Genomic DNA, 25,597 nt, shown 5'->3' on the forward strand with positions numbered 1-25,597 from the left:
CTAATTACTTGGACATTTTTTGCGACAAGCGCAATCTCTTCCTTGACTTACTCCTTGACTTTTTATATCTGAAATTTTGTTATCTTTTGTTATCTGTTTCAGATATTCGCATTTTTGTTTCAAAGAAATTGTCTCTATTGTTATCCACTTAAATTAAGAAGGGGAGGAGGGCGGGGAATAGAAGAGAAAATATAGAAAGTATCTGTGGGATTTATCAAGATCATTTATTTTAAAATTATCTATTAATCAATTTTTTTCTTGTTAAAAATAAGATTGTAAAAATTTTTCAATAGGCTAGATATAACTCGAGTTTGCTTGATACCGTACTAAACGTTATCTTTATTAAATATATCCGTTAAATATAGATTATATATACCCATTCGCGCCTAGTAATTGCAGTTTTGCACTCGCAAATTGAACGAAACGTTATAGTACGTGATTAACGTTCTTGTTTAATCGACGTAAAGCATATAATATTGTGGCAAGCGAGCAATGACGACCTTCTAGAATCGAGGAATGAGATCGTTTATCATGCGTGATAGTGTACACTCGACGTGACACTTTGCACTTGCTCACGAAGCACTTCAGGATGTCTGTTTGCGAACAGAAATCTAATAAAAGATAGTTAAGAGAAAGGTCTCATTCTCACCTATAATTCATTTTACGTTAAATAAAAGTTGGACACAAATAAATTTTGTAAAAAAGTGTACACATAAACATTTTGTGTATAAATATGTATGTGTATAATTATGTATACATACATATATGTATATGTATTTTAATCACTTCTCTTAGCATGTCTTATTTTTGCGTACTTAATTTTGCATCTTTACTCACTTTTTAAATTATAAAAATTTCTTTTTTTTTTCTTTAGAAAAAATCTTTAGAAAAAATTTTTTTGTTTAATTTTAAAACTTTTTTTATTTCAAACTAGTGAGAAACTAGTAAAAACAATTTTTTCTTAATATTTTTGTTTTCTCTCAATAGTTTGATTTTTTTTTCAAACCTTATTTTTTGATATATATTTAAAAATTTTTGATTACGCACAACCATGAAAATGATATGGGACAAGGTAATTTACTTCGCAGACAATAAATACATTTAAAAACATGAAGAAAATTTTTCTTGTAGGAATAACGAAAAGAGGAAGGAGAGATCCCGTGATGCAGCGCGCTGCAGACGTAGCAAGGAGACCGATATCTTTGCCGAACTCGCGGCCGCACTTCCGATCGAGCAGGAACAGGCGGCGCATTTAGATAAGGCCAGCGTGATGAGATTGGCAATTGCTTACCTCAAAGTCCGGTCCGTTGTGGATTCCAGTGAGTATGAATATCTGAATATTCCTCCTCATTAGTCGTATCAGAAAGATGAAAAAGAATATGTTAAAAAATATTAGTAGCAAAAGAATTTTAAAAATGTATTTACACACACTTACACAAATGTGAATTCTTTAAAGCAATTAATAAACATTGATGTAAAAAATATACCGCTAAACGAAATAAATGCACAATTTAAAATATAAAATATATTTTAAATGTATTCTTTGAAGATATTTTATTCATAGAGGACTCTTTAGGATATTTTAAAAGAGACTCGTTTATTTTTTGTATGTTACTGATTACGTGTAACTGCTTGACTCGTCAAGTCATGGATTTTCGAGATTAAATATTTTTAAGATACAGATCTAGGATCTAATATTTAGAATTTTGCAATTTTTTAAAAAAATTTTGAAATTAAATGAAAGATATAATCATATTGACTAAATAATCGATTCTGTTAATGTAAGTTCCAGCTTCGTTGACAAAGTCCGAGTCTTCCGCAGAGATGGATGAACTATTTCCGAAAGCTCTCAACGGTTTTATGTTAGTACTCTCAAGTGATGGCAACATGGTCTACCTGTCTGAAAATGTCAGCGATTATCTTGGAGTGTCGCAAGTATGTTAGACAAATCTAAAAAAACATTATTATCCCAATTATTAGAAGCAAATTATAAAAACGCATAATATATAATATATAACGTAAGATGATGAAAATAATAAACTTTTGTATGCTGTAAATAATTTTGTAATTTTTATTTAATCTTTATGCTTTTAATAATTAAATAATTGCACGTTAAAAGAAATAATTTTTATAAGTTTTTAACATAGAAAATGGGAAACACATTGTAATAACTAGCTTCTTTAAAACGAAACAAAATTTATGAAAGAAGTTCAAATTAGATATATAATTATATAATATACAATTGTAGTAGCATATCATGAATGTAATATAATTAAAGATGATAAGCTCGTTTAAATTTTTACCAAAATCTAGTATTTTTAGGAATAAAACTGAACGACAGATTTTTATATGTGCCTTTTGCGGACTGTGTTTTGCGCAGATGGACATGATGGGGCAAAGCGTGTACGAATACAGTCATCCCTGCGATCATGACGAATTGCGCGAGTGCCTCTCCTCAAAACCGACAGATAAGGGTGAGAAACGTACCTGCAACTTCTTTCTGCGACTCAAGTGCACTCTCACCAACAAGGGGAGGAAGGTCAATTTAAAGAGCGCCTCTTACAAGGTAAATCTTTTATTCATATTAATAGTTCTAATATGACTGTATATGTACTGTGTGGACGATATAGGACTGATATTTTATTGGATTTTGAATATAAAAAAAGACAATTTTTAAGATAATAGATAATTTAAAAGATAATTTAGTAAAATTTAAATTAGTAAAATAATAATTTAATTTTTTTACTATATTTAAATATTATAATTAATACAAATACAAATATTTATGATTTTTATATTTTTTATAAACATAAAATATAAATGAGATATCTGAAAAAAGTGCGCGTTAAACAGTAATATTTTTGTAATTTATTCTCATAATAATGCATTTTTATGGAATTTAGTACGAGCACTTTGAATTGTTTAATTTTGACTTTATAATTACAAAAAAATGACAAATACATAATATATTCGTGATTTTTGTTAAATATTTATAGGTGATCCATTGCACTGGCAAACTAACAAACATCCGCGATTCGAACTCGAATTCCATGGAGGTTGAGAATGAGGAACAAGAGAAGGAGGACGAGCTCGCGGAACAAGACACCGGCGCGTGTCTAGTGCTCGTAGGAAGTCCCATACCCCATCCCAGTAACATCGAGATACCTTTGGGACGCCATACCTTTCTGTCAAAGCACAGTCTTAGCATGAAATTCACTTACGCTGACGAGAAGTGAGTGGTAGAAACATTTATATTTTCATTTATATTGTCATTCGTTTTTATTCTGATTAACATTCTGATGTTCCTGCCATAAATTCAGCTCTTTTATAAATTCTTGAATAATGATAATTTGACTTGTTACTTTGATCGTTTGATTAGCCATCGAGACTTGCATAATGTTAGTACAAGATTGATCGAAATACTGCATTAATCTTATCGTTATTCGATAAGTTGCTTTATCGCGTACATAAGATTTGAGTGTGATTTCCTTATGCGTTGTAAATATATATGTAATATTTTGAAAACAAATATGAAATATAAATTTTTGTTATTGAACATTTTGCGTCGTATAATGGGAAATATTTTTTTTGTCATGATCAGGTTGGCTGAATATCTGGGCTGGGACAGCGAAGAGCTAATGGGTCGATCAGTTTTCGAGTTTTACCATGCACTCGACAATCCAGCGCTAGACAAGTGTTTCAAATGTCGTAAGTATTATTTTTTCAATTAATTTTATAGTTATTAATCATTCTTTAGGAAGCATTGAATATCTTCGATGCCTAGATTATGTCTTCCCTTCAAATCGCTAAAAAAATTGATCTTTGTGTGATATATGTTAGAATTATTAATCGTGAATTTTCTTCATATAAATTTCCATTATTGCTATAATATATTTTTATTATTTCCATTATTGCTATAATATATTTTTGTGAAATAAAACATTAATTACCCTTGTTATTTTACCTTTCAATTAAAATAGATTTTAAAATTTTTATAAGAGGATTATCTTTGTACAGGGATGTCTACTCTCTGACAAAATGGAATACCTGGAATTCTCAGGGAATTTTTTTGTACCTGAAGAAATCAGGGAATTCTCATGGAATTTTATTGGGACTTAGGCAATTTGTAAAAAAAATTCTCTCTGATAATTTTACTCTTACAATTTTATTGTAAGCAGTACGTAATCCGTTAATAAACCAAGTTATGAATTATGTGTTTAAAATGTATTATAAATAAATAAATAAATAAAATAAATAAATATATAAACAGATGTATATATATATATATATATATATATATATATATATATATATATATATATATATACTACACACATCTGTTTATATATTGAATGTCTTAACAAAATATTGAATATGCAGTTCATATTCTTTATTTTAATTTTTAATGATAAAAAATGGAAATGTTATGCAAGATAAGAATTTTTATTTTAACGAAACTATTTAATTTTTTTTAGTAGATTTGTAAATCTAACACTTGAAACTTGGCTTTGTGTTTTTTCTTTGTCTGAATTAAAAAGTATTAGAAAACGCGTGCAATAAAAAAACTTATTTTAGGAAATTGCATTTAAAATTCTTTAAAATGTTCTTTTTATCTGAAATTTTGAACAAAAATTCTTGAAAGATCAGGGAATTTTTTTACAAAATTTGAGTAGACATCCTATATTCTATAAAAATTTTATTGTGCGTAAGTTATACAAGTTGAAGTATAAAACCGAATGACCGTTAAATGACAATTTATATAAAGATCATCATGTTTGACCTTTCCAAGATATTGTAAATGTTACTCGTTACACGAGTAACACGGAAGCTATCCATGATAGCCATCAAAAGCGAATAGGCATAAAAACCGCGCATTGGAAGGGGATTTGATAACGGGAGAAAGAGAGAAGTTGTAGGAGATTATATGACGTGAATCGATCCGGGTGAATGACACCATAGAGGAATAAGATTTCAAGGACGATCGTATCTTTCTTATCGCGGCGCTACGTTACGAGAGGATCCTTTTTATAGTCTCAAAGGACCTCAGACGTAAACGTGGCTAACGTTATCGGCTACCAGTTATGCAATTGCTGCGTCCCACTAGGCACATTTTATTTACGGGCCACATAACGCGCACGTGTGCGATTATGCGATCGCCTGACACCTTTATCGCACCGGTTTCGGTAATTGACTCATAAAATTGCAGGTAGATACGTAATGGAAATGAAACACGGTGACAAAGTGCGAAGTCATAAAAAATATTGGAAAAAATTTATAGACTATTTTACAATTCGATTTAATCAAGAAAGAGTGGAAGAAGGAAAAGAAAAAGTATTATAATATATAAAGCGATTATGTTATACATTCAAAGTGTAACAATGTTACAATTATAATAGTCGTCAAAAATTTTAAATTCAAGAAATGATTATTTTAACAAATAATTTTATTTGATCGCAAATATATCAGAATATATTTCAATATTAAATTAAAAATTATAAATTGAAAAATAAGAGAGATAATTCTTTTTTAATAAAACATTGAAATTTCAAATTTTTTAGTCAATAAATCCAATATTGATAAAGCGACGCTCTGTATATAACTCTATATATGAAACGCGCACATACGTACACATTTTATAGGCATATACTCCCAAGAGTATTTGTCGGTCGCTCGTTATTGGAGGCTGTACGAATCGTAAGGGACGATTTAGCTGGCCGCTTTAGGAGCTTTGCGTGTTCCGGCAATCCGCGACGTCGAGAATTCTCCCTCTTTAACGTCAACCAACTTTGGCTTCCCGACCGAATCAGCATCGCACTAATCCCGCCCCGGTTACGTTTTACGCGAACGTAAAAGATATATTTTCATCCGCTTTCTCTCCTCAAATCTTCCCCAGAAGCAACGAGATAATGCGAAGGAACTACCCTTGAGCGGCGGAATTTGCGAAGTGATCTTATGACGGGACTTGAGACCGTAATAAAATATCTGATATATCTTTTTTGTTTTCTTTAATCTTCTTACAAAATTAGAAACGCTTTTATTTTTTTTTTTTCACTTCGACCGAATCTTAATAGTGTTTTGCATTGCATTTATCTATCACAATGACTAATTTTTCTTTTTGTTCATTATGTAATAATCAATTTATTAATAATTTTTTGAATAGATTACATTAATGACAATATTATTCGTAATTCAATATAATATTTTAGATTCTCTAATAATTTCTTTTTAAACAATATTTGTCAAATACATTGCAACTTCTATATATTATTTATAACATTAATTTAATAATATTTCAGTTCTGTTTGAATTTCAAATAATGTTTAATAATTTCGGCAAGTATAATTTATAGGATTTCTTTCGCGATGTCTTTTTATAATAAATTTAAAGTTTTGTTTCTGCGAAAACAGATCAATAAAGATGTTTCTCATTTTTTCGATTGTTCTGATCGTTGCTCTTAACAATTCTACGTCGATCGATAGAGGATAGAGTTTGCAATCCTACGCTGCATCTTTCGTCAGCCAAAACGTGCGCGACGCTGCTATAAAATCGCGCGAATGCGCTTACTTGTCCCGAGTCCTGGAACGACCGCACTCTCATCATCATTGCTCACTGTTTCAGTGTTCAGCAAGGGCCAGTGCGAGACTGTGGCCTACAGATTTCTCGGTAAACGAGGCGGCTATGCCTGGGTCGTCACTCAAGCCACTCTTATTCACTGTTCCAAGCAACAGAAGCCGATTTCCGTTGTCTGCGTCAACTACATCTTAAGGTAAGATTCATCACCTGTCTATATTTTGGATATTAATTTTCTTTTATAATATCGGAGTACCTTCGATCTCGCTTTTATCGTTTCTTGCATGAGATACATTGCCATGTATATTTTCTGTGAAATTATATACGAGAAATATCTAATGAGTTATGTCTCGACTTGGCTGAATTTGCGGTAGATATTGCTTTGTGATTGGATTACCGAGTGTATATTTTCAAAAACCGAGTGCCTTAGGTTTCTCGAAAATGTAACTAATTTTTAGTGGTTCAAAATCGTAACTTTTTATTCATATTTTCTATTATTAATATTCGTAAAATTTTATTAGATTTTTTGACTATTCTTTAAAAATTTTAAATATATTTTGTGTGCGCAAATTTTAAAATAATTTAAAATAAATTTAAATAATTTTAATAAATTACATCTGATTATTGCATCATCAAATATCGTTCCTTTCTATTGACATAAAAATTAAGAAGTCAGCGTGGAAATAAGCAGCAAAATCATTTTTACATTTTGCGCCGGCTTCCGAAATTTATAATGATATTGCGAGATTATGTGCAACAATAGGTTCGCGGAATTTGATAGGATGTCTCCGTTCATTAATTCCGCGATGTGATTGCGTGAGAAATTCCATAATTATCGTATTCGTCATCGTCTGTTCTATTAAGACAATTCCCTTGTGTAATTATTAAATTATGTAATAATTTGAAAAAATATCGATCAAAATTATTATATAGGCTTATTGATTCTATATTTCATATATTTTTAAAATAAATTATTAATTGCGATTAACGCAATTTATTTTTTTTTCTTTGTGTATTCTTTCGGAGATAAAAATCTATTCTATTTCTATTTTCTTATCATCATTTATAATATTAATTTCATAGAAAATTATGATATATATCGTAATATTAATATGAAGATATAATTGGATGTAGTTAAATTATTTGCCGATGATTATTTATAACTTTAATATATTCGATTTAATTATTGTAATAAATATATCGTTAATTATTGTAATAAATATATATTAATAATTTCGCAAAAAAAGTTTAATAAATTGATTAAGTTTTTTAATTAATGTGCTTGATGCGACGGTCGACGCGAGTTTTACGCTGATATCAATGCTCGTTGATTTCGCGATCGTTTGTTCGATTAGATGGATATATAAATTATTAGCCGCTATTACTGCGGACACGCTACTTCCGGTTATTTCCGGAACGCAAACGCTGCGAAGGAGTAATCACGCAAGGTAAGTGCGCCCTTGATTTTTCTCTCGGTGCAGATTTAATCCTCGATTGGACATACAAGAGACATAAATAATCTTAATTATATTTAAAAAAATAATAAAATTTGTTGCTGAAAAAGAGAATGCGTATTTCTTAATCATTTTTAATATATCAATAGATAATGGATAATTTATTTATATAGAATTATTATATATTGATATACGAAAAATGAAATTTTTATCGATGTTTGATATTTTATTTCGAGAATAAAATTTGTTAATTATAATTAAGTTTCAATAAATTTTTGCATTAAAATATAGTGCATATTTAATAAATGTTACTTAATGTAAATCAAATTTTGAACATCTCTTTTTAATATAAAAATATGTGTGTGTTGTTTGTAAAACAGATTTTACTTTGACGGGTTCTAAAATTTGCTTTAGAACCTTTTCTGCTTTAATCTTTTATTTTTATCGATTCATTATTTTTATGGACTATTTTTTTCTGTTTATTGCATTCTATCTCGAATTGCTGCACCACTCAAGGGTTAAATTCGCGCGAGGAGACAGCCGGGTAACTCTGTCTTTTTATCTCCTTTTTTTTCTTCTTTTACAAACTGGCTTTCTCCTCACTTTTTCGTGTTTTACGCATGTCTATCGAAGGTACTTCGAATAAACGCGGCTGTCATTTGAGCACCGCTGCTTTTACGAGTCTCTTGGGATTATTATGTGTGTATATCTGTGTGTGTCTCTGATTTCTATTTTTATTTCTGGAAAAATTTTGCAATAATTTGTATCACCTTTTTTGATCAAACTAACAGTTACAGAACAGTTTAATAAAAATACTTATGATTCATAGTGAAATCGCGACCAACATTGCGATATGTCTTTTTAATGTTAAATTTGATATTATAAAATAATTTGAGATTAGTTGATTGAAAGAAGAGAGTTTGATACGTAATAATAAAAAAAAATGAGATTATCAATTATATAAAAAAAATTTATTACTTTTCTCTTTTTCTGGTGTCGAGAAAAAACGAGAAAGAAAAAGAGAGAAAGTTGTCATCTCGCGGATGTTTTTTTCGTCGAAAAAATTGCGAAGCGTTAACCCCTCTCGTAAATTCGTCAATGATGTTGCACCCCGCCGCCGAAAGCAGAACTCGCACTATTGGAAGAACAAATAAAATGAGTTTTGCCCTTCTTTTTTTCCCCTCGTCTCTCTTTCCTACCCCTACGCAAACGTTACTCTCTTACAGTTCCCGCAGTTCCGTAATACGCGCCGAATCTGGAAAACCGCTCCCTTTCCAAGTGAGGAGAAAATGAGGAGAGTATCGTCCATATAAAACATCCCCTTTTCCTCCTTGACCGGATCGGGGCGGCGATCCCGATGGCTGAAAGGTGGTTGGCAGATCCCGGCATTTATTCCCCGACTCGTCTCTCCAGTCTCTCCCACTGTTCTCCTGAATGTTTTTTTTGTCCCATCTCTGCGTCGCCGCCCTACGTTCTTCTCCAGTTTTCTAACTCTCCCTTTTACTCTCAATTTCATCGGATACGAAAGGCGCGAGTCTTCAGTCGGCTGATTCTCTTACCGGAAGCGGAAACTCTCGCAGGCGGTTGTACATCTCGATCATGTATGTATTGTATGTGATCTTTATATATAAAGCGAAAAATTAATTAGTGTAATTCTTATCGTAAATGAGAGTGACATGAAATGATATTAATATCGTAATATAAAATTATTAACAATATTAATATTTCTTCGAGAAATCTCATAAAGATTTTTTAATATTTTTTGTTAAAATAAAGATTAGAGATGCTGAGATTAAAGATATTATTCCACATTCTAAAACGAATGCTATGTTCTATGTAAGAATGTTAGAATGTTTTAATCTGCTTTTGGCACCGTAATTTTCGACTTTATATTGCTTACATTATATACTTCGGTTGATCTGCTGATTTAACCGCTGACTCTGCAAATGTTCTTTGCAAAAAAATAATTTTAACGAGAAGTCGCAAAAAATATCTCGGCTAAATTAAATATATAAAGAGCTAAGGCAATTAGAAAAAGCAAACTAACTCTCAATTTATTTATAGACTTACTTAAATATAGACTCTTCAATTATCTATTACATACAACTCGGCAAATAGATGCAAAAGTCCGTGTCTCGTAAGTTATGTGTTTCTCTTACATCCTTAGAAATCTTACTTTAGATATAAAATATGTAGGGCGTTTACTTTTTGAAAAAAATATGGAGAACCTCAGGAATTCCCAAACATTTTTCTGGCATTATCTGGCAAAATCAGGAAATTCTTGTGGAATTTTATTTCAATTCGGGAAATTTTAAAAAATTCTTTCTTTAAAAATTTTGTTATATTGTAAGCAATCGGCAATCTATCAAAATTGGCTAAGTTTTATATTATATGTATTTAAAATACATTATTATATATATTCAATGTCTTTAGAATATACATAGAATATCCAGTACATATTTTTTATTGTAATCTTTTTTTAATGATGAAATAAAAAGGTTATGCAGGTGCAAAATGTTTATAAAAGCTATTCAGTGTTTTTAGTATATTTTCAAATGTAACACTTGAAACTGAACTGAAGAAATTTTTAACTTTTTCTCCATATAAGTGAAAAATATTAGGAGACGCACATAATAAATAAACTTATCTGAAAAAATTGCTGCCAAAAAATCTCTAAAAATATTCTTTATTTTAAATTGTTGAACTAAAAAAAAACTGGAAGATCAGAAAATTTTCAAGAAATTTTTTTTACAAGATTTAAGTAGATATCCTGATATATATCTGGACAATCATTACACTACTAATTAGGGAAAATCCGTGCCGCACACACAGATCGATAATTAACATCTATCCATTTTCATCATTCTCGAATATTGTTCATCTCACTCGGTTCGTTCCCCTTGAAGCAACATCGAAAACGAGAGCGCGTATTCGGGGAGGCGGAAGCGACGCTTGCGCGTCACGACGTCGCAGCCGCCGTTCCTCGCCGTCGATACTCGCACCCAGACCCAGACGCGTCGTCTCATCCGCGTCGTCGACCCTCTCCCAACAGTCGAACGAAAGCGAGAGCGACGACGGACGGCGAAAGTGGTGCGTCGCGCAAGCTCAGTCGCGGTCGCGGCGTCCAAGAAGTCGAAGGTTCGCGTGTCGTCGAAGAGGGTGGCCGATGATCATTGTAAGTAAATGAAATTTCAAAAGATGATAGAATATTATGATAATATTATTCACGGAGAAAGATAGAAGAAGAGAGAAAAGTTATAACTGCAAAATAAATAATTTTATTTCCGGTTTATTTTAATTAATTGTTTAAAATGGCAATAATTAGACAAAGCATGAATCGATAATTTCGTGGCTTCTCTTTGAATTATATAGATTGAAATGTATCTAATGGATGCGAGAAATTTTTTTAATTGAAATTGCATATATCAGATTTAAATTAATTTTTAATTAATTTGAAGTTTAAGTTCTAATCGCAAAACAAAAAAAAAGGAAGAATATAAATTCATGTGCGATTTCTTCTCACAACATGGCCACCATATGAAGAAACGTAATATCTTTTTCCCCTCTTCTCGCGCGTGTTTGACCGGTTCTCTTTGCAAGGATCTTCAAGAGATCGCTTTTGAAAGCTGCTACGCATGAAACCGCGACTTCCCGCTCGGATTGCATTCGCGCCGCATAGCTTACTCGAAAGATTATACAATCAACTCACCTATTATTATATCAATAACTCGGGGACATTGCGATATAAAAAGAATCAAAGTGATATTCTGTGATATTCATGATGAAGACAAAGAAAATTTTTTTCTTCCATCGATCGCTTTATGTATGTGACTGTTCTTGCTCCGAAAATATTGATGTTACATGATAGGATTCGCGCGTGCTATATGTGTATATGTTATAATTACACAAGATACAAAATATTATACTGCGCATTGCATTTTAAAAAGAGAAAAATGAAGATATCTTATTAAGAGTTTGCGAAAACGTTGTTAAGTCTCGAATATGTTCGGTTTTGTATTTTTTTTTTTTACGATCCATAATATGATAAAGAATTAAAACGCAGAAATATGTATGGCAAGCATAGATAAAGGATATTTACTTTCACAGAATCGGATAATTATTTATAACTTTATATATTCTCCTTCTCTCCTCTCTCTCTCTCTCTCTCTCTCTCTCGTTTTCTTTTTCTTTATCATATCGGAATATCAAAATGATTGAGTTTGATGAGTTTGATAATAGTTTGCAAACAGCTTACATATAATTCTAGATTAGATTATATTTAATTTCTCTTTTTTGTTAGTGGAATAATATACTCTTAAATTTATCATATATCATGCGTTCTTTTTATTCTGTTACATATTCGATTCTATTTTAAATTATTTAATATTCTATATTAAATTAATTTATGCGCATAAAGAATCTGGCTTACATTTATTTCCAAACAAAAAATTGGGAAAGATTTTTATCTCTATTAAACGAATGGTATTACATCGCCTAATAAATCACTGTGTGTGTAAATAAAGTCATTCGAAAATTTAATAATTTCAAAACAAAAATATAAACCGAAGATACATACACAACAAACACATACATACATACATACATATATGTATATATATATATATATATATACATATCAAACAAACTCAAAGAAAGAGTGAGAGAGAGAGAGAATAGCTGTTATTAACTCGCGGCGAAATAGCAAACGTTCTAAATCGCGAGCGAGACGCGCCATTCGGGTTACAGCTGAGGGTTGACGTCGCGGATGCGGCCACGTGCTGTGGTATCTCAAAATAATTCTTCGCGTCCTTAACGTCAGCTGGTCCGTCACATCGCTGCAACACCGCTGTTCCGATCGCGAACCCGGTTACGCGAACGACGTCGATCACTTCCCGGCGAGTCAAGAACCGTTCGGCTGGAACATTTTTATTTGACGACGGTGGAGATGCGGTTGACGAGAGGCGTTCCCCGAGCACGCTTTTAGCGACCAGCCATTTGGATTATTTTTGCAGGCGAATTGTGTGCACGCTTCTCTCCGCAAGCGGCAATTCAGTTTATGTAGCGAAATATCGTTTTAGAATTTGTTTTCTATATTTCTAGGAGCGAAGAGAAATTGTGCAACGCATTGCGAATAGAATATTGTTAACCGTCACAAATCTCTTAATTCTAATTAAAACAATAATAGCGGTGCATTTTTATTCTTGCGTTTTTCTTTTCGGTCCGTTGCGTTGACCGTGCATCGAGCGCAGAGACTCGGGACCTTGAGAGCTTAACCAGATCGATTGCATAAGGGATCGTTTTCAGCGACAAGACGTAGAAGGGGCAATGAAGGGGGAGGGGGGAGAAGAACAGCGGTCAAATCGATCTGTATCGAACGGCCTCGATTGATACCTATCGGCGGCGAGCGCTTACGTTCATCGCTGTCACATTGCCCTCGCGTGTTCAACTGTCAAAGAGAGAAAGAAAGTCGAATAGAATCGAGTAATTTATGAATCTCGGAATCTCTATGAAACCTTAATTTAAGATCTGTGGAATCCATGAATAATTTCGACAGTCGAATAATCCACGATGCGGAGTTCTTTCGAGAGTGGAGAAGGAAATTCCACAGATCTGAGGATCTTACAAGTCGATGATCGCGCGATCGGGAAAAATCGTCACGTGTGAACGACGATAGCATCGTATTATTTTTGAATTCCTTCATGAAGATTGTTTGTTTCTCCATCAGTTTTTCTGCGAAAAAGTTATCGAGCTATTGACGAGATATACGAGCGCAGGTGTAAAAGAAAAAAAGGAAAATAGACGCATGAGGAGCGACAAAGTGCTTTCGCTCTCTTGGTCGGAGAAATTGTTTGAATAATAATATAATCAAGCGTTTTTTTATTTTATATTAGTGGTACATTTACGATTGATTGCGTGCATGTTTCCTGTACGAGTTTCCCAAGAATCGTATTTCGACCATATTCAAATTCATTCGCAATTTGTATCGGAGTAGCGAGCAAGTTCGTATATCAATGTTTGCATAATGTTAATGTCTTTGATTTTACCGACAGAAAACCTTCATGACTGGCGTTTATATATGCAAAATCGCGACATCGACCGTTGCTGAATATTTGCAGTCACCTTTGATGGACGATCGAAAGGCGTAATCTCAGAAACTTATTGTGGAATGCCATTAAATTTAATCAAACATTTAGCAAAAGTGATAACATATTTATTTTCAAACTACGTGCGATGAAAAGTACAGAATTTCGTGATAATAAGATTTCATTTTTTAATTATTTCAAGTGTACAGATTGACTGTTCAATATGACTTGATTCCTTCGCTAAATTTTTATATCATCATCTGATCGCATGCACAAGTAAATTTATTGCGCATTCTTGAAAACAACGTTGTAATACTTAAAATCATATTTTATTAACTTGCATATTTACTATGTAAGTCAACAGGAACCGATAACGTACAATGCAATTAGACACTCGGAAAACTTGCGGATAGGCAGATAACGCGAAGCGTTTAAAAAACCAACGGATTTTCGTGCACGATCTTCCGTGACTTTGCGAACAGATTGCGATTTGCAAATCGAATACCTGAATGACGAGAGACCGACAGAGATGGCAAGATAAAGAGTGAAGAAGCGCGATGCAAACGCTGGCGCGGTGAACGCGGCAAGTGCATCGCGACGCAATCGACGACGCGCGACCCACGTATCTCGGCCAGTGCTTTTCTGTCCGTCGTAGGAGCCGAAACTCGACGTGGTTGCCTCGCGATAAGAGCACAAAACGTGCCTCGCTTTGCTCGCTCGCGATCGTGGAATTCGAAGAGTCGTAGATCCGACGTCGAATATCTTAAGATACCCGGTATAGATCCAGAAGAAATGTTCAAAGATCCAAGGGTTCGTAAATATACGTAAAAAATTTTCAAATAATCCATATCGAAGGAACCGCGAAAGTTTTAAAGTTTCTAGATTTAGAGATTTAAATGTCTAATGATTTGCTTCATCAATAAGAATGAAAATCAAATGTCAAATGTTCTTTTCAAGTAGAGAGAAAAACAATACGACATAGATTCTATGGTGCCAGGATTAAAAATTCAAAAATCGTCTCACAATTTTCAAGGAATCTAAAAAAAAAAAAAAAAAATTGAACTGTGCGAATTGTGAAAAATTGTTCTGGAAAATTTTACAGAGACCGAATAAAATTAAATCTTCAAGTATAAATTTCTAAAATTATCTCGATTCAAAACTTAATGATCTTTAATTTCGCGAAAAATCGCAAGATATTTGGATCAACGTCCCAAATATCCGGAATATCGATGTCGAAGCTGATCTTCGTCGTTCGGCGAGAGCGAAAACCGATCCCGCGTTACGTCGACGATTTAATAACAGAGCTTGATCCTCGAGACGCGCGGCGCTTTTGGCCGGATTCCATCGCGCGCTCGCAGCATCCGCTGGCAGCGTATTCGCGAATTCCGCCTGCAGGCACTCGGTTGCGCAATCGCGATTCACGAGGAGACTAACACCCGTCCAACTCTCTTCTTCGATCCTCTCTCTCTCTCTCTCTCTCTTTCTCTGTTTGTGTCATCTTCCGAATCTACGAATACGCCGTTCGATGGCTTCCATATCGCGAAAGAGAAAATCCGATATCGCGGTTATTTACCCCTCCTATCCTGAAATTAGATTCAGCGACTAATAATAGCGGGTTTTATTACGTGGTATAATCTTGCGTGGAAGAATATAATACGTTTTGATATTCTGCGTCTAATAAAAAACGTATGATATTTACGAGCAGTTGAGTGGAACAGTGATACGAATCAATGATAATAAATCCTACATTTTAGAATATCGGATTTTAGAGTGTCCGATTATTTTATCGACTTGATGTAAAATGTTCTTTTTTTTAATTTTAAAAAAATATGTAATAAAGCGATGGATTTTATGTGTTAAATAACATCGCAATATTCTTTTTTTTTTTTTGGAAAATATGACTTTTAACATTGTTCCACGAAGTTATTTATAAAAACAGGAAAAGAAAAATCGCGAGTGCCGTGAGAGGAGCATAATTTGTATCGCGAGAAAAACGCTCCGCAGTGGCTGAGACTAATTGTAAATGAGATAGTAATGCCGATAAAAGTAATGCGGGACTATGAAGAGAAAAAGAGAGAAAAGAGGGAGAGAGATGAAGATGGTATTATAAGATGTCAACAATAAATCAAATCCGCGTATTTGACGTATAATACATATAATACGTTCGTGTGTGCGAGATCTGCGACACTCTGTGTATCGCGATCAATTCAGAAAGATGCGCGCCTGTTATCATCGCAGCCCAACCGTTACGTAACGCGACGTTGACAGCGACGGTGTTTGTGTGAGATAAACAGTGTTGTCGAGAGATCCGCCGCTTTTTCGAACCACCCGGTATGTGTGTCGATTTCGCGTCAATACTGACAATGAGATGTAAAAGCAGCGCGAGAGAGAGAGAGAGAGAGAAAGAGAGATATTAGAGAATACCTACTTTGAAATTTAAACTGGAAAAATTTAAATTGACGCATAATTATTGTGCTAAGTTTACAAGAAAAATTGAGGAGTTTTTGTGAACGAAGCTTCGGGAGTGCAAGCGAATAACTTACCTTTGTTTAGTTAATTAAGTATATTTTAAAAGAATTTAAAGTGCTTAATAATATTTATCAAAACGTTCAAGCTTAAAAACGGTTTTGATAAAAATTTTATTGACCGAAAAATTAATTCAAAACTTTTAAAAGAATATCAAAATTGCACACATTACGTAAATAGCTAGTGTACATAATTTTTGTAATTTTTAAAAACAGTTTTGCAGATTTTGGTTGAATATTTTTTGAAACTGATTTGGATCTGATTGTGAATATTTGAATATTATTTTAATTATTTATCAGCAATATTAATACGAAATAATGTTATACAAAATTATTAATTAATACAAAGAAATATATTTGGAAATATAAATATACAAAATAATGTTGAGAATATATTAATGTTAAAAGTAAATCGCGAATTTGCTTATAAGAAAAACATCAAGAATACAAAAGAATAATGATTTATTATTGCACTTGGCACGGTGCGAATCGGCGTACCTTTGTGCAACAAAAAGTACGTGTTTTGCAAGGTGCTAAATCTCGCGTTGGCAAGGATACGCGGTCCTAGAATTAAAAATGTATCATCTGGCTACGCGCACACATCGGAAGATTATGCACATCGGATGATAGGCGATACTCGTAAACAATATTCGTAAACATACGGATGGGCATGTCGTCGTGCTAAATCGAATGTCTGTGTTTATGAGATAATTTTATTTGTATAAACATGAAAAAAACTTAGACCATTTAAGAATTCCACTTCTGACTTTTGCGTTTAACGTTAAATGTTTATATCTTTATTAAGCGTGGATATTATATATACACTCTTGATATATAAATTAAAGTTTATTCACATTTATTTATTTACATTATTTACACTCCGCATTCTTAGATTGTACGGTGGATCATTTCCTAGTGTTACGTTTAATATAAGAAAAGATTTATGATCAAGTATCATCAACTTTAGTTATCGTCAATTTTAAAGCTATTAAGACTCATTAAGTAATTTCTTCTTCATCTGTTGATGAAAAACTTGAAGGGAAGTTAGAGAGATTAAAGAAAAAAGCTCGAGAGGAAAAGTCCCATTTTTCTTTATATACTTGTTGATAACAAGAGGAACGAAAATATTAGATTTGTCACGCTTATGAAAAAGAATTAATATAATATAAAAATCTTTTTCCACTCAATATATACAATAGCTAATATATAGAATAGCTTAGAAAATCATATTTGGAATTGAATTTAACATATTTGGTACTTAAGATGAATTTTTCTCTAGCGGAAATTATTATTTATTGCAATTTTGCACGCCATATATATATTTTTATAATTAAATTTCAAATTATGATTCTATTATAAAGTTTTCTGAAATTAATTGAAGAGCGCAGTTTTGTTATTCAATTAACCCGCAAGAAAGAGTGATTAAAAAAATTGATTGCAATGATAGACTATTATTTAAAAAAATAGAATTATATAATATTTTTATATATTATGTGAATATATCTCTCAATGATTATCGATTAAATTCGATCGCGTTGAAGCTAGATCGCGATAGCCCTGAGATCACATCAATTCTTTCCGAATGAAACGAGACGTGGTGCAATCATCATAGGCACGCCGTCGACCTCGAGAACCGCGCCAATCTGGCCGTGCGTCTCGGACCAAGCACAACAAACCGCTCGTCGAGTTTGGACCGGTCCAGCGAGTTGAGTTAGGTGCCGGGTTAAATATCGCGGTCGAAATATCGAGAGGGAAGGGATACGACGAAGGAATCCAAAATAGTGACAGCTTGCGCAACCGAGCACGTGGAACCGGTGGGACCGGTAGGACCAGTCGCGCTTCTCTCGAGTCTCCCTTATGTCTGAGTACTTTCTCTAAATCTCTCTCTTTCTTCCTTTTTAATCTAGACTACTCGTCTCTCTTTGATTATTTTTTCGGGAGAGATTGTCATTGATAAACAATTTATTTGTTAAATTACATATTTGTGTGTGTGCCCGCGCCGTAAAACAATAAATCACTCGGATTTTTATCCTTCCTTGCGAAAATTCGTTAATTTTATTTGTCTACTTTTCTGCGTTTTATTATAATTTCACTATAAATCTTTATTTTATAGCTTTTTAATATATTATTATAATATATGCTTGCGATCCCTTTGCTTGGAAACGGTAATAAAATTTGTTTATTGCTTGTAATACAGAAGAGGAAAATTTCTTACTAGATTGCAGAAAAGAAGATATAAAAATTTATAAACGATACGCAAAGACTTGAAATTCTTGCAACTTATGTCATAAATATATCATGCACAAATTTGATATCAAAAGAATTTACGATATCTTGTTCTTTATATCTGGTTGACATTTTGACATCTATGACGAAACTTTTATCAAAAGATAATTATATATTTCATGACACACACACATAAAATATTATTAGATATCTTTTAAATGTTAAACGACTTTTTAATTGATTGCAATTAAATTGTTCGCATTCTGATCGAAAACAAAGTTTTCTTATGGAAAGATCATGCTCGTCCTTAGAATTTTTTCGCGAATCTCTTCGATATTAAATCTATTTTGGCAACTTTACTTTAATTCAATCATACAATATCCCACTTTTTTATTTGTGAACAGAAATATACAATTATCTTTTATATTTAAAAAATTTAATGCAGCCGAAAGTGCATTTTGATGCACTTTATCGCTTCAAAATTGTCTCGCGATTATATTTATTTACACAGAGGCTTCATGTAGAAACGATAAAGAGCGTCGTTTTAAAGCTTCTCTTGAAATTAAGTCCAATCGAGAGAGCAAATGAATAAATGTATCCAATTTTAACAATTCTAGAGCTCTCGCCGTCAAGGAAAAGCGAAACGCAAGAACTTTACATAAACGAAGTAAGAATTATTATGAACAAAGGTGAAAAATCAAACAAACATACATAATAAATTCATAAAATAATGATAAGTTATGATAAGTTAAGATCGATATGAATACAATGAGGCAAGAGCGTATATATTAATGCGACTCAACAATTTGCTTGTGTATGTAATTTTATTGATATCTGTTGGAAGATACGTTTTGCTTCACCAATGTTCGTTTTATTTTATATTAAAGTCTTAAATCTATTTTATTCTGTTTTCATTTATATTCAGATTTTTGCCGATTGTTTAGATAATATATTCGCTCGTTCGTTCCTTAATTCGAATGGATTCCAGTTCGCACACAATGTGCGTTGGAACTGCCCTAAGTGTTCTCTCGTGCGTGATTTACATACGATCTGCACGCACACACGCCTTATCGCATACACGCATTTGGGATCCGCTGGTCAATTTGCGGCAATTACCGGGCTGTTGCGACCGGTTAAAGTCACTTAGCCTCCGCGTAGATCCGTGCGCACGAATCATCCGCAACGAATAATTCCACCATCTGACTTTGCGGATCCTCAACCGCGAAAAAGACACGTATAAAGAGATCCGTAAAAGATCCTACACGCACTGTAAATTTGGATTAATAAGATTATAACCGAAAATATCTTGCCTCGAATTGACATCGCGAATGCTAAATTAAATATGGCGTAACGCAGCTTTCAAGAAAACTCGTCTCTTAAAACGTGGTTAATAATTAAATTAAAAGGGAGGTAATAAATTAATTAACATATGTAGTGTAAGCATTAGTCGATTCTATATACATGCTACTTGATCTTTTATATACAAATAGAATACTAAATTTTTATTTATAAGAGAGAGACATTTTTTTTTTTAGTTTATTCAAAAAACTATAAAAATCAATAGAACAAATTTCTAGAAACTTAATTCTATTGCATTTTTTCTTTATTATATAAAATAATTTAAGAGACGTAATTTATTGCAACAATTAATCTTTGCATTAGGAAAAATTATTTGTTTTCTTAAAATGAAAATTAGAAGCTTATGAGGGTCAACGCATGGTTAGAAGATTTAAAATCGTGCATAACTGCAGACGAGATGCGTTGTGTGTTGTTTAGACCAATATATACATCCGGGTTATCTTTGGGGTTAAGGCCAGAGTCACTTTATATCTGTGTGATCGAAGAAAACTATAGACGTAATCGTGCCTACGTAAGCGAGAGTTCGTGGATCTTATTATGTCGAAGAAACACGACATTGAGCGATTAATATTATATACTGCTAATACATTTTTCGGTCTTTTTTTTATTAAAAGAAACAAAAATATAATGAATAAAAAATGAGAAAGCTTGTTTTATTTTTGGTTTACAATATATCTCTTTCAACAAACGTACAAATTGCAGAAATTAGATTGTTATTGCAGTTTATAGTTTATTTTATTTGACTTTTCACGATATTTTTCCGCATGTGTGTTGAAAACGTTACTTTTCTTATTTCAATTCTCTCACATGTTGGCAAAAACAATATGTGACGTTTAATCTTTGTCACAATTGCGATTTAAAAATAGCGATTGATATTTTTTTTATAAAAAATCCAATTCGATGAATCAACTTTTCAGTAATGATTGTGTTCACATAAATATACACGGCGCTATGTAACACGTGTGACGTAAGAGATTGCCATATCGATATTGCTTTGCAATCTGAGAAATAATAACGGTTTTTTTTTTTCATCTCGCAAGACGTGTCTCCTGTCAATCATCGAGTGCTCATCGGCAGCATAAATCTGTGAAGCGTAATATCATAGAATTCCAAATTAATTTTGGTGCATTTATAATCCAACTTAACGCGCAACGTTTCTTTTTCTCTCGAAAAATTTTTTTCGTCATCAGAAAGGATAGTCATCACGTACTATTCATGAGACATCCCGTAAAAACATTTCGAAAACAAAGCGTGGAATATGGCCGCGAATAAAGTACGACGTGCGGAAAAAGCCGATCACGAGTCGCCGGTTACATAAGCGCCTTCTCATAATTACAGCGAGCTTCTGTGCTTAGTTGCTGCGCGAGTTGAAAGAGAAAGAGAATGAAAGAGCACAAATGAGTGGAGGGAGAAAGAGAGAGAGAGAAGAGATACAGAGTGTATGAGAGGGCGACGACGATATTGTTGTCAGAGACAGAGTCCGGATGAATGTGAGACGACAACTGATTCGGAACTCACGAGACTAATAAAGATAGTGATATTCTTGTAGTACATTTTTCAATTAATATCATGACACAATCTCAAATAATTGAAAGGGCAGAAGGGAGAAAGGTTCGAAATTATTCGAAGTAGATTTGAGATTTTATTTACATTTCTACGATAGCATAATCAAAAGAAAATTCTACAGTTTAGAAGAATTAAATATAGAGACCAGCTCGGACATCTTAAATATTATTATCTGAAGATGAGTAATATACATAATACAAGAAGTCCGTATGAAAAACAAAAAAAAAAACTGAATTTTAATATGATTAAGTTGTTATTTATTTATCTTGAAAAATGATGTGCGTATGTGTAAATATTTCTTCATAAAGAACATTAGTTATTTAAATTTATAGTTTTATAAATTTATATATTTTTTTTACTTATACTCCGCTTTTTAATATAGACATATTTATGTAGACATGAAAACAAAAGTGCCTTGACACATAAATTTAGATATTAGGAGATAAGGGAATATATAAGAAAAATGCATATATTGTATATAATATATTGATAGAATATATGAGCTTACGAAATATAAAGTTATATTTTTATCGATTCAAAATAGAAAAATACTTCCTAAAAAATTTTACGAGTGAATCTCTAAAAAAGATCAAAATTAATCTTTATTTCAAATTATAATTAATATATATATGTGATTCTTTTAATCGTATAGTGATCAATTTATTAAATTATTTAATAAACTAATAATTATATTATTTATATTTAAAAAATAATGAATACCTTTGTTTGATATATTATATAGCCATTGTTGACAAAAAAATGATAGCTACTAATTGTATTACATTGAAATTCCATTTATATGTACGCATCACTGTATTTATAATATTACATTCATTCATTTATTATTATTAGAAAATAATTATTAGATTAGTATATGTGACCGTAAAATATTTGATCGTTATAAAAACCACCCTTTTCGTCACTTTCGAAAGATGTTTTTTCCGGTTTAAGCATGGTTCGACAGTCCATTTTAAACTTCCCCAGTCACATGTGCCTCGTGACAGCTGTCTGTACATTCCACACGTCACCGAATGATAGCGAATGCTTTCGTTGACAGGCACGTGTGTACATGCGGAACATTTCGTGTGAGATGAGTGCCTAGAGTTTCGTATCGTGTTCGAGTTTGGGATCGTGTCATGCGTGCCCACGTGATTTCGCGGGCGATAAATACAGCAGCCTGTATATATCGCTATGTGTCATAACGCGATGTATCGTCCGATGTACTGTCGTTGGATAAGAACGGCTAGTCGATGAAAGGAATATCTAGTCGAACGTTGCATGTTTTTGTTCTCAGAGTAAACGGCAATTGTAGCAACTACGATGGGAATAATGTGACATTTATCAACTCATGTAAAGCCGTCGTTTAAACAAGCGATTCAGTATCTTGTTTTGATATCTTTCTTTTGCTCAAGCTTTTCTCTCCTTCCACTTTTCGCTCTTCATTAGATTCCATTTTATATTAAATTTTATTAGAAACAAATTATTTCTAAATTATACACGCCTGCTTCATTTTAGTCTGATAATTAATTCTAAACTTAAAATATATAAAGTATGTAAAATATGTTTTTCTTCCTATCTCTTTTTTAATTTTTTATATTAAAATAAAATTTCTGTGAGAATTCTTAAATAAGATATATTTATATAATGTTTCTCGATTTGTTATCATCATTATTTTTCATCTTACAAATGATACATAATTGCAAAAAAGGTTGCAACTTTCACGTTTGAATTGTTTGTATTTTACTTTTTTTTTAATTTTTCTTTTTATTTTTATACAACCCTATATCGTGTGTGTTGTATGTCGCATGTTCTTCTCTAAGAAAATTGATGTCGAAATTATATAAGATTACATTTCTTATATATAATTAAATTTCATAATAAAATTTTTCTAAATCATTTCTTTTCAAATTTTTCACACGTTTTTGCGACAAGTTTTATCGTATCTTCTTCGCAATCTTTGCTTTTCGATCCAAATTGCTTAGTCAAGTTTCGGGATAATGAGTCCCAGGATGAGGACACGTTATCCACGCCGATAGCTCGTGATTTTGGTTACAGTGGACTCGAGCACGAGGATGAAGTATACAGCGTGCGCCAGCTGGCCGCGTGTGATAGCGGTGCCGATTTCGTGAAGTCGGAGAGATCGTTGCTGACTCCGGTGGCGACCGGTGCTATCAAACCGATGTCGGATTCGTGTCAGGTGCTGAACGACGACAAGAAGATTTCCGCGAAGGAATTGGTCATCGACGACGAATCGAGAAGCGACGATCGACCGCTCGCTGTCACCGCGTCCATCTTCCGTTCGGCGAACGGAAAAGACGACACGCGGAAGGACGACGATTTCTCGAAACAGACACAAGAAAAGAAGACGTCCGTACGAATTCTCAAGGAATCGATCAACGAATCGTTGAAGGAGAACGACGAGCCGGCAGATCGACATAACTGCTGCCGGCCGCCATTTGCGAAAACACCCTTTATTTTCCAGGTACGATTGTGTATTCGATAGAATCGAATTAGCAGTCCATGCAGGGTGTTTATTAGCTGAAAAAACCTTAAATAGAAAACCTTGAATTCTTAAAGATTTTTTTTTTTTTTGTATTTGAAAGATATTGGAGAGAATTTTCATGGAATTTTATTTAGGACTTAGGAAATTGAAAAAAAATTTTTCTCTTTGATGATTAAAGTTTTGCTCTTAAAATTTAGAAATTCGGATTATTTTATTATATGATAATTGCAACTCTTATCGCAGGATATGTATAAAGTATGAAAAATAAATTTTAATTATTTTTTAAATTTTCTTCTAATCTAGAATTATTTTTTATTGGAGATATTTTTCGGGTCATCATCTCTTATCGATGCTGTAATCCCATTGCTTACTTCTCTTATCGCAAAATGATAAAGTAAAAATAAGTAGGGTCGAAATTTTTCGTATTTTGGGATAACGTAATCGATTTCGCATTCTCTTGAGAGAAAGAGAGCAATTTATTACAGGGTCAAATAATTATCAAGGGGGCAAAATTAAGCTTCTAAATATTTCAGTTTTTTATATTTTTTTTGAAGTTTTATCTATTTTTCAAATCATTGCACGCGGTATTTTAATAATTTTTTATAGAAAATAAATATAAACAAAATAAACAAAAATAATATATTCTATATTTTATAAAAATAATTTTTTATTTTTTTTAATTATTATATAATAAAAATAATATTTGATAAAAATTTTTTGAAGTTGAATATTTTAATGAAAAAGGAATCTAAATATTCTAAATTCTCAAATTTAATAAGAATATCAAACATTCTGAAATATTGTTAATACAAAGATTACAATTGAAGTCATGATTAAACGCCGACGTATAGCAAGTTCTAGGATGGCTATCGCTCTTATCTGGAGCCATAATAACGTATCCTTGGCCTCCTCCCCTCTAGATCGATCATGCAATCTTCGGTTTCAGGATAAACCGGCGGTGGAGCGTGATTCCTCAGATAGTGTCGGACGTCGTGATCGGCCGCAGGCGGTTACAAAACATCTGTTCGCGCCGCTCGTGCCCACCGTACAGCAACAACAACAACAGCAGCAGCAACAGGAACAACCGCAACTATCGTGCCGACCACCGCCGCAGACGGCCACAGCGAGTATCTTCGCGCCTCGCACCGAGGACATGAACAAGGGCTTCCTGACTTTCAGCGAGGATCAGCCGGGTCTTACCAGTGCGTATTCTGTTGGAACGGATTCTTTTCAAATAAAGAAAGGGATTGAATATCTTGGCAACTATTACGGATCTGTTCAGAATGATTTTTGTTCTATCGTAAACATAAT

At 32.7% G+C, this 25,597-nt stretch overlaps 1 protein-coding gene across 3 annotated transcripts in view; it reads left to right on the top strand.

The window, feature by feature from the left end:
- The window catches only part of LOC126848222 (hypoxia-inducible factor 1-alpha), a 43,305-nt gene that overhangs the window by 10,237 nt on the left and 7,471 nt on the right, over positions 1-25,597 (top strand). For 2 of the 3 annotated variants that reach the window (XM_050588925.1, XM_050588923.1), the window contains exons 2-9: positions 1,132-1,319; positions 1,787-1,935; positions 2,381-2,566; positions 2,997-3,232; positions 3,602-3,708; positions 6,619-6,766; positions 23,839-24,265; positions 25,233-25,488. In XM_050588925.1, coding sequence (XP_050444882.1) covers positions 1,132-1,319; positions 1,787-1,935; positions 2,381-2,566; positions 2,997-3,232; positions 3,602-3,708; positions 6,619-6,766; positions 23,839-24,265; positions 25,233-25,488 — 1,697 coding nt within the window. The remainder of the gene's footprint in view (positions 1-1,131; positions 1,320-1,786; positions 1,936-2,380; positions 2,567-2,996; positions 3,233-3,601; positions 3,709-6,618; positions 6,767-23,838; positions 24,266-25,232; positions 25,489-25,597) is intronic. The other variant, XM_050588924.1, reaches the window with a different exon arrangement.

Source organism: Cataglyphis hispanica, chromosome 3 (assembly GCF_021464435.1).
Source record: "Cataglyphis hispanica isolate Lineage 1 chromosome 3, ULB_Chis1_1.0, whole genome shotgun sequence".
In the NCBI taxonomy this organism is placed as follows: Eukaryota; Metazoa; Arthropoda; class Insecta; order Hymenoptera; family Formicidae; genus Cataglyphis; species Cataglyphis hispanica.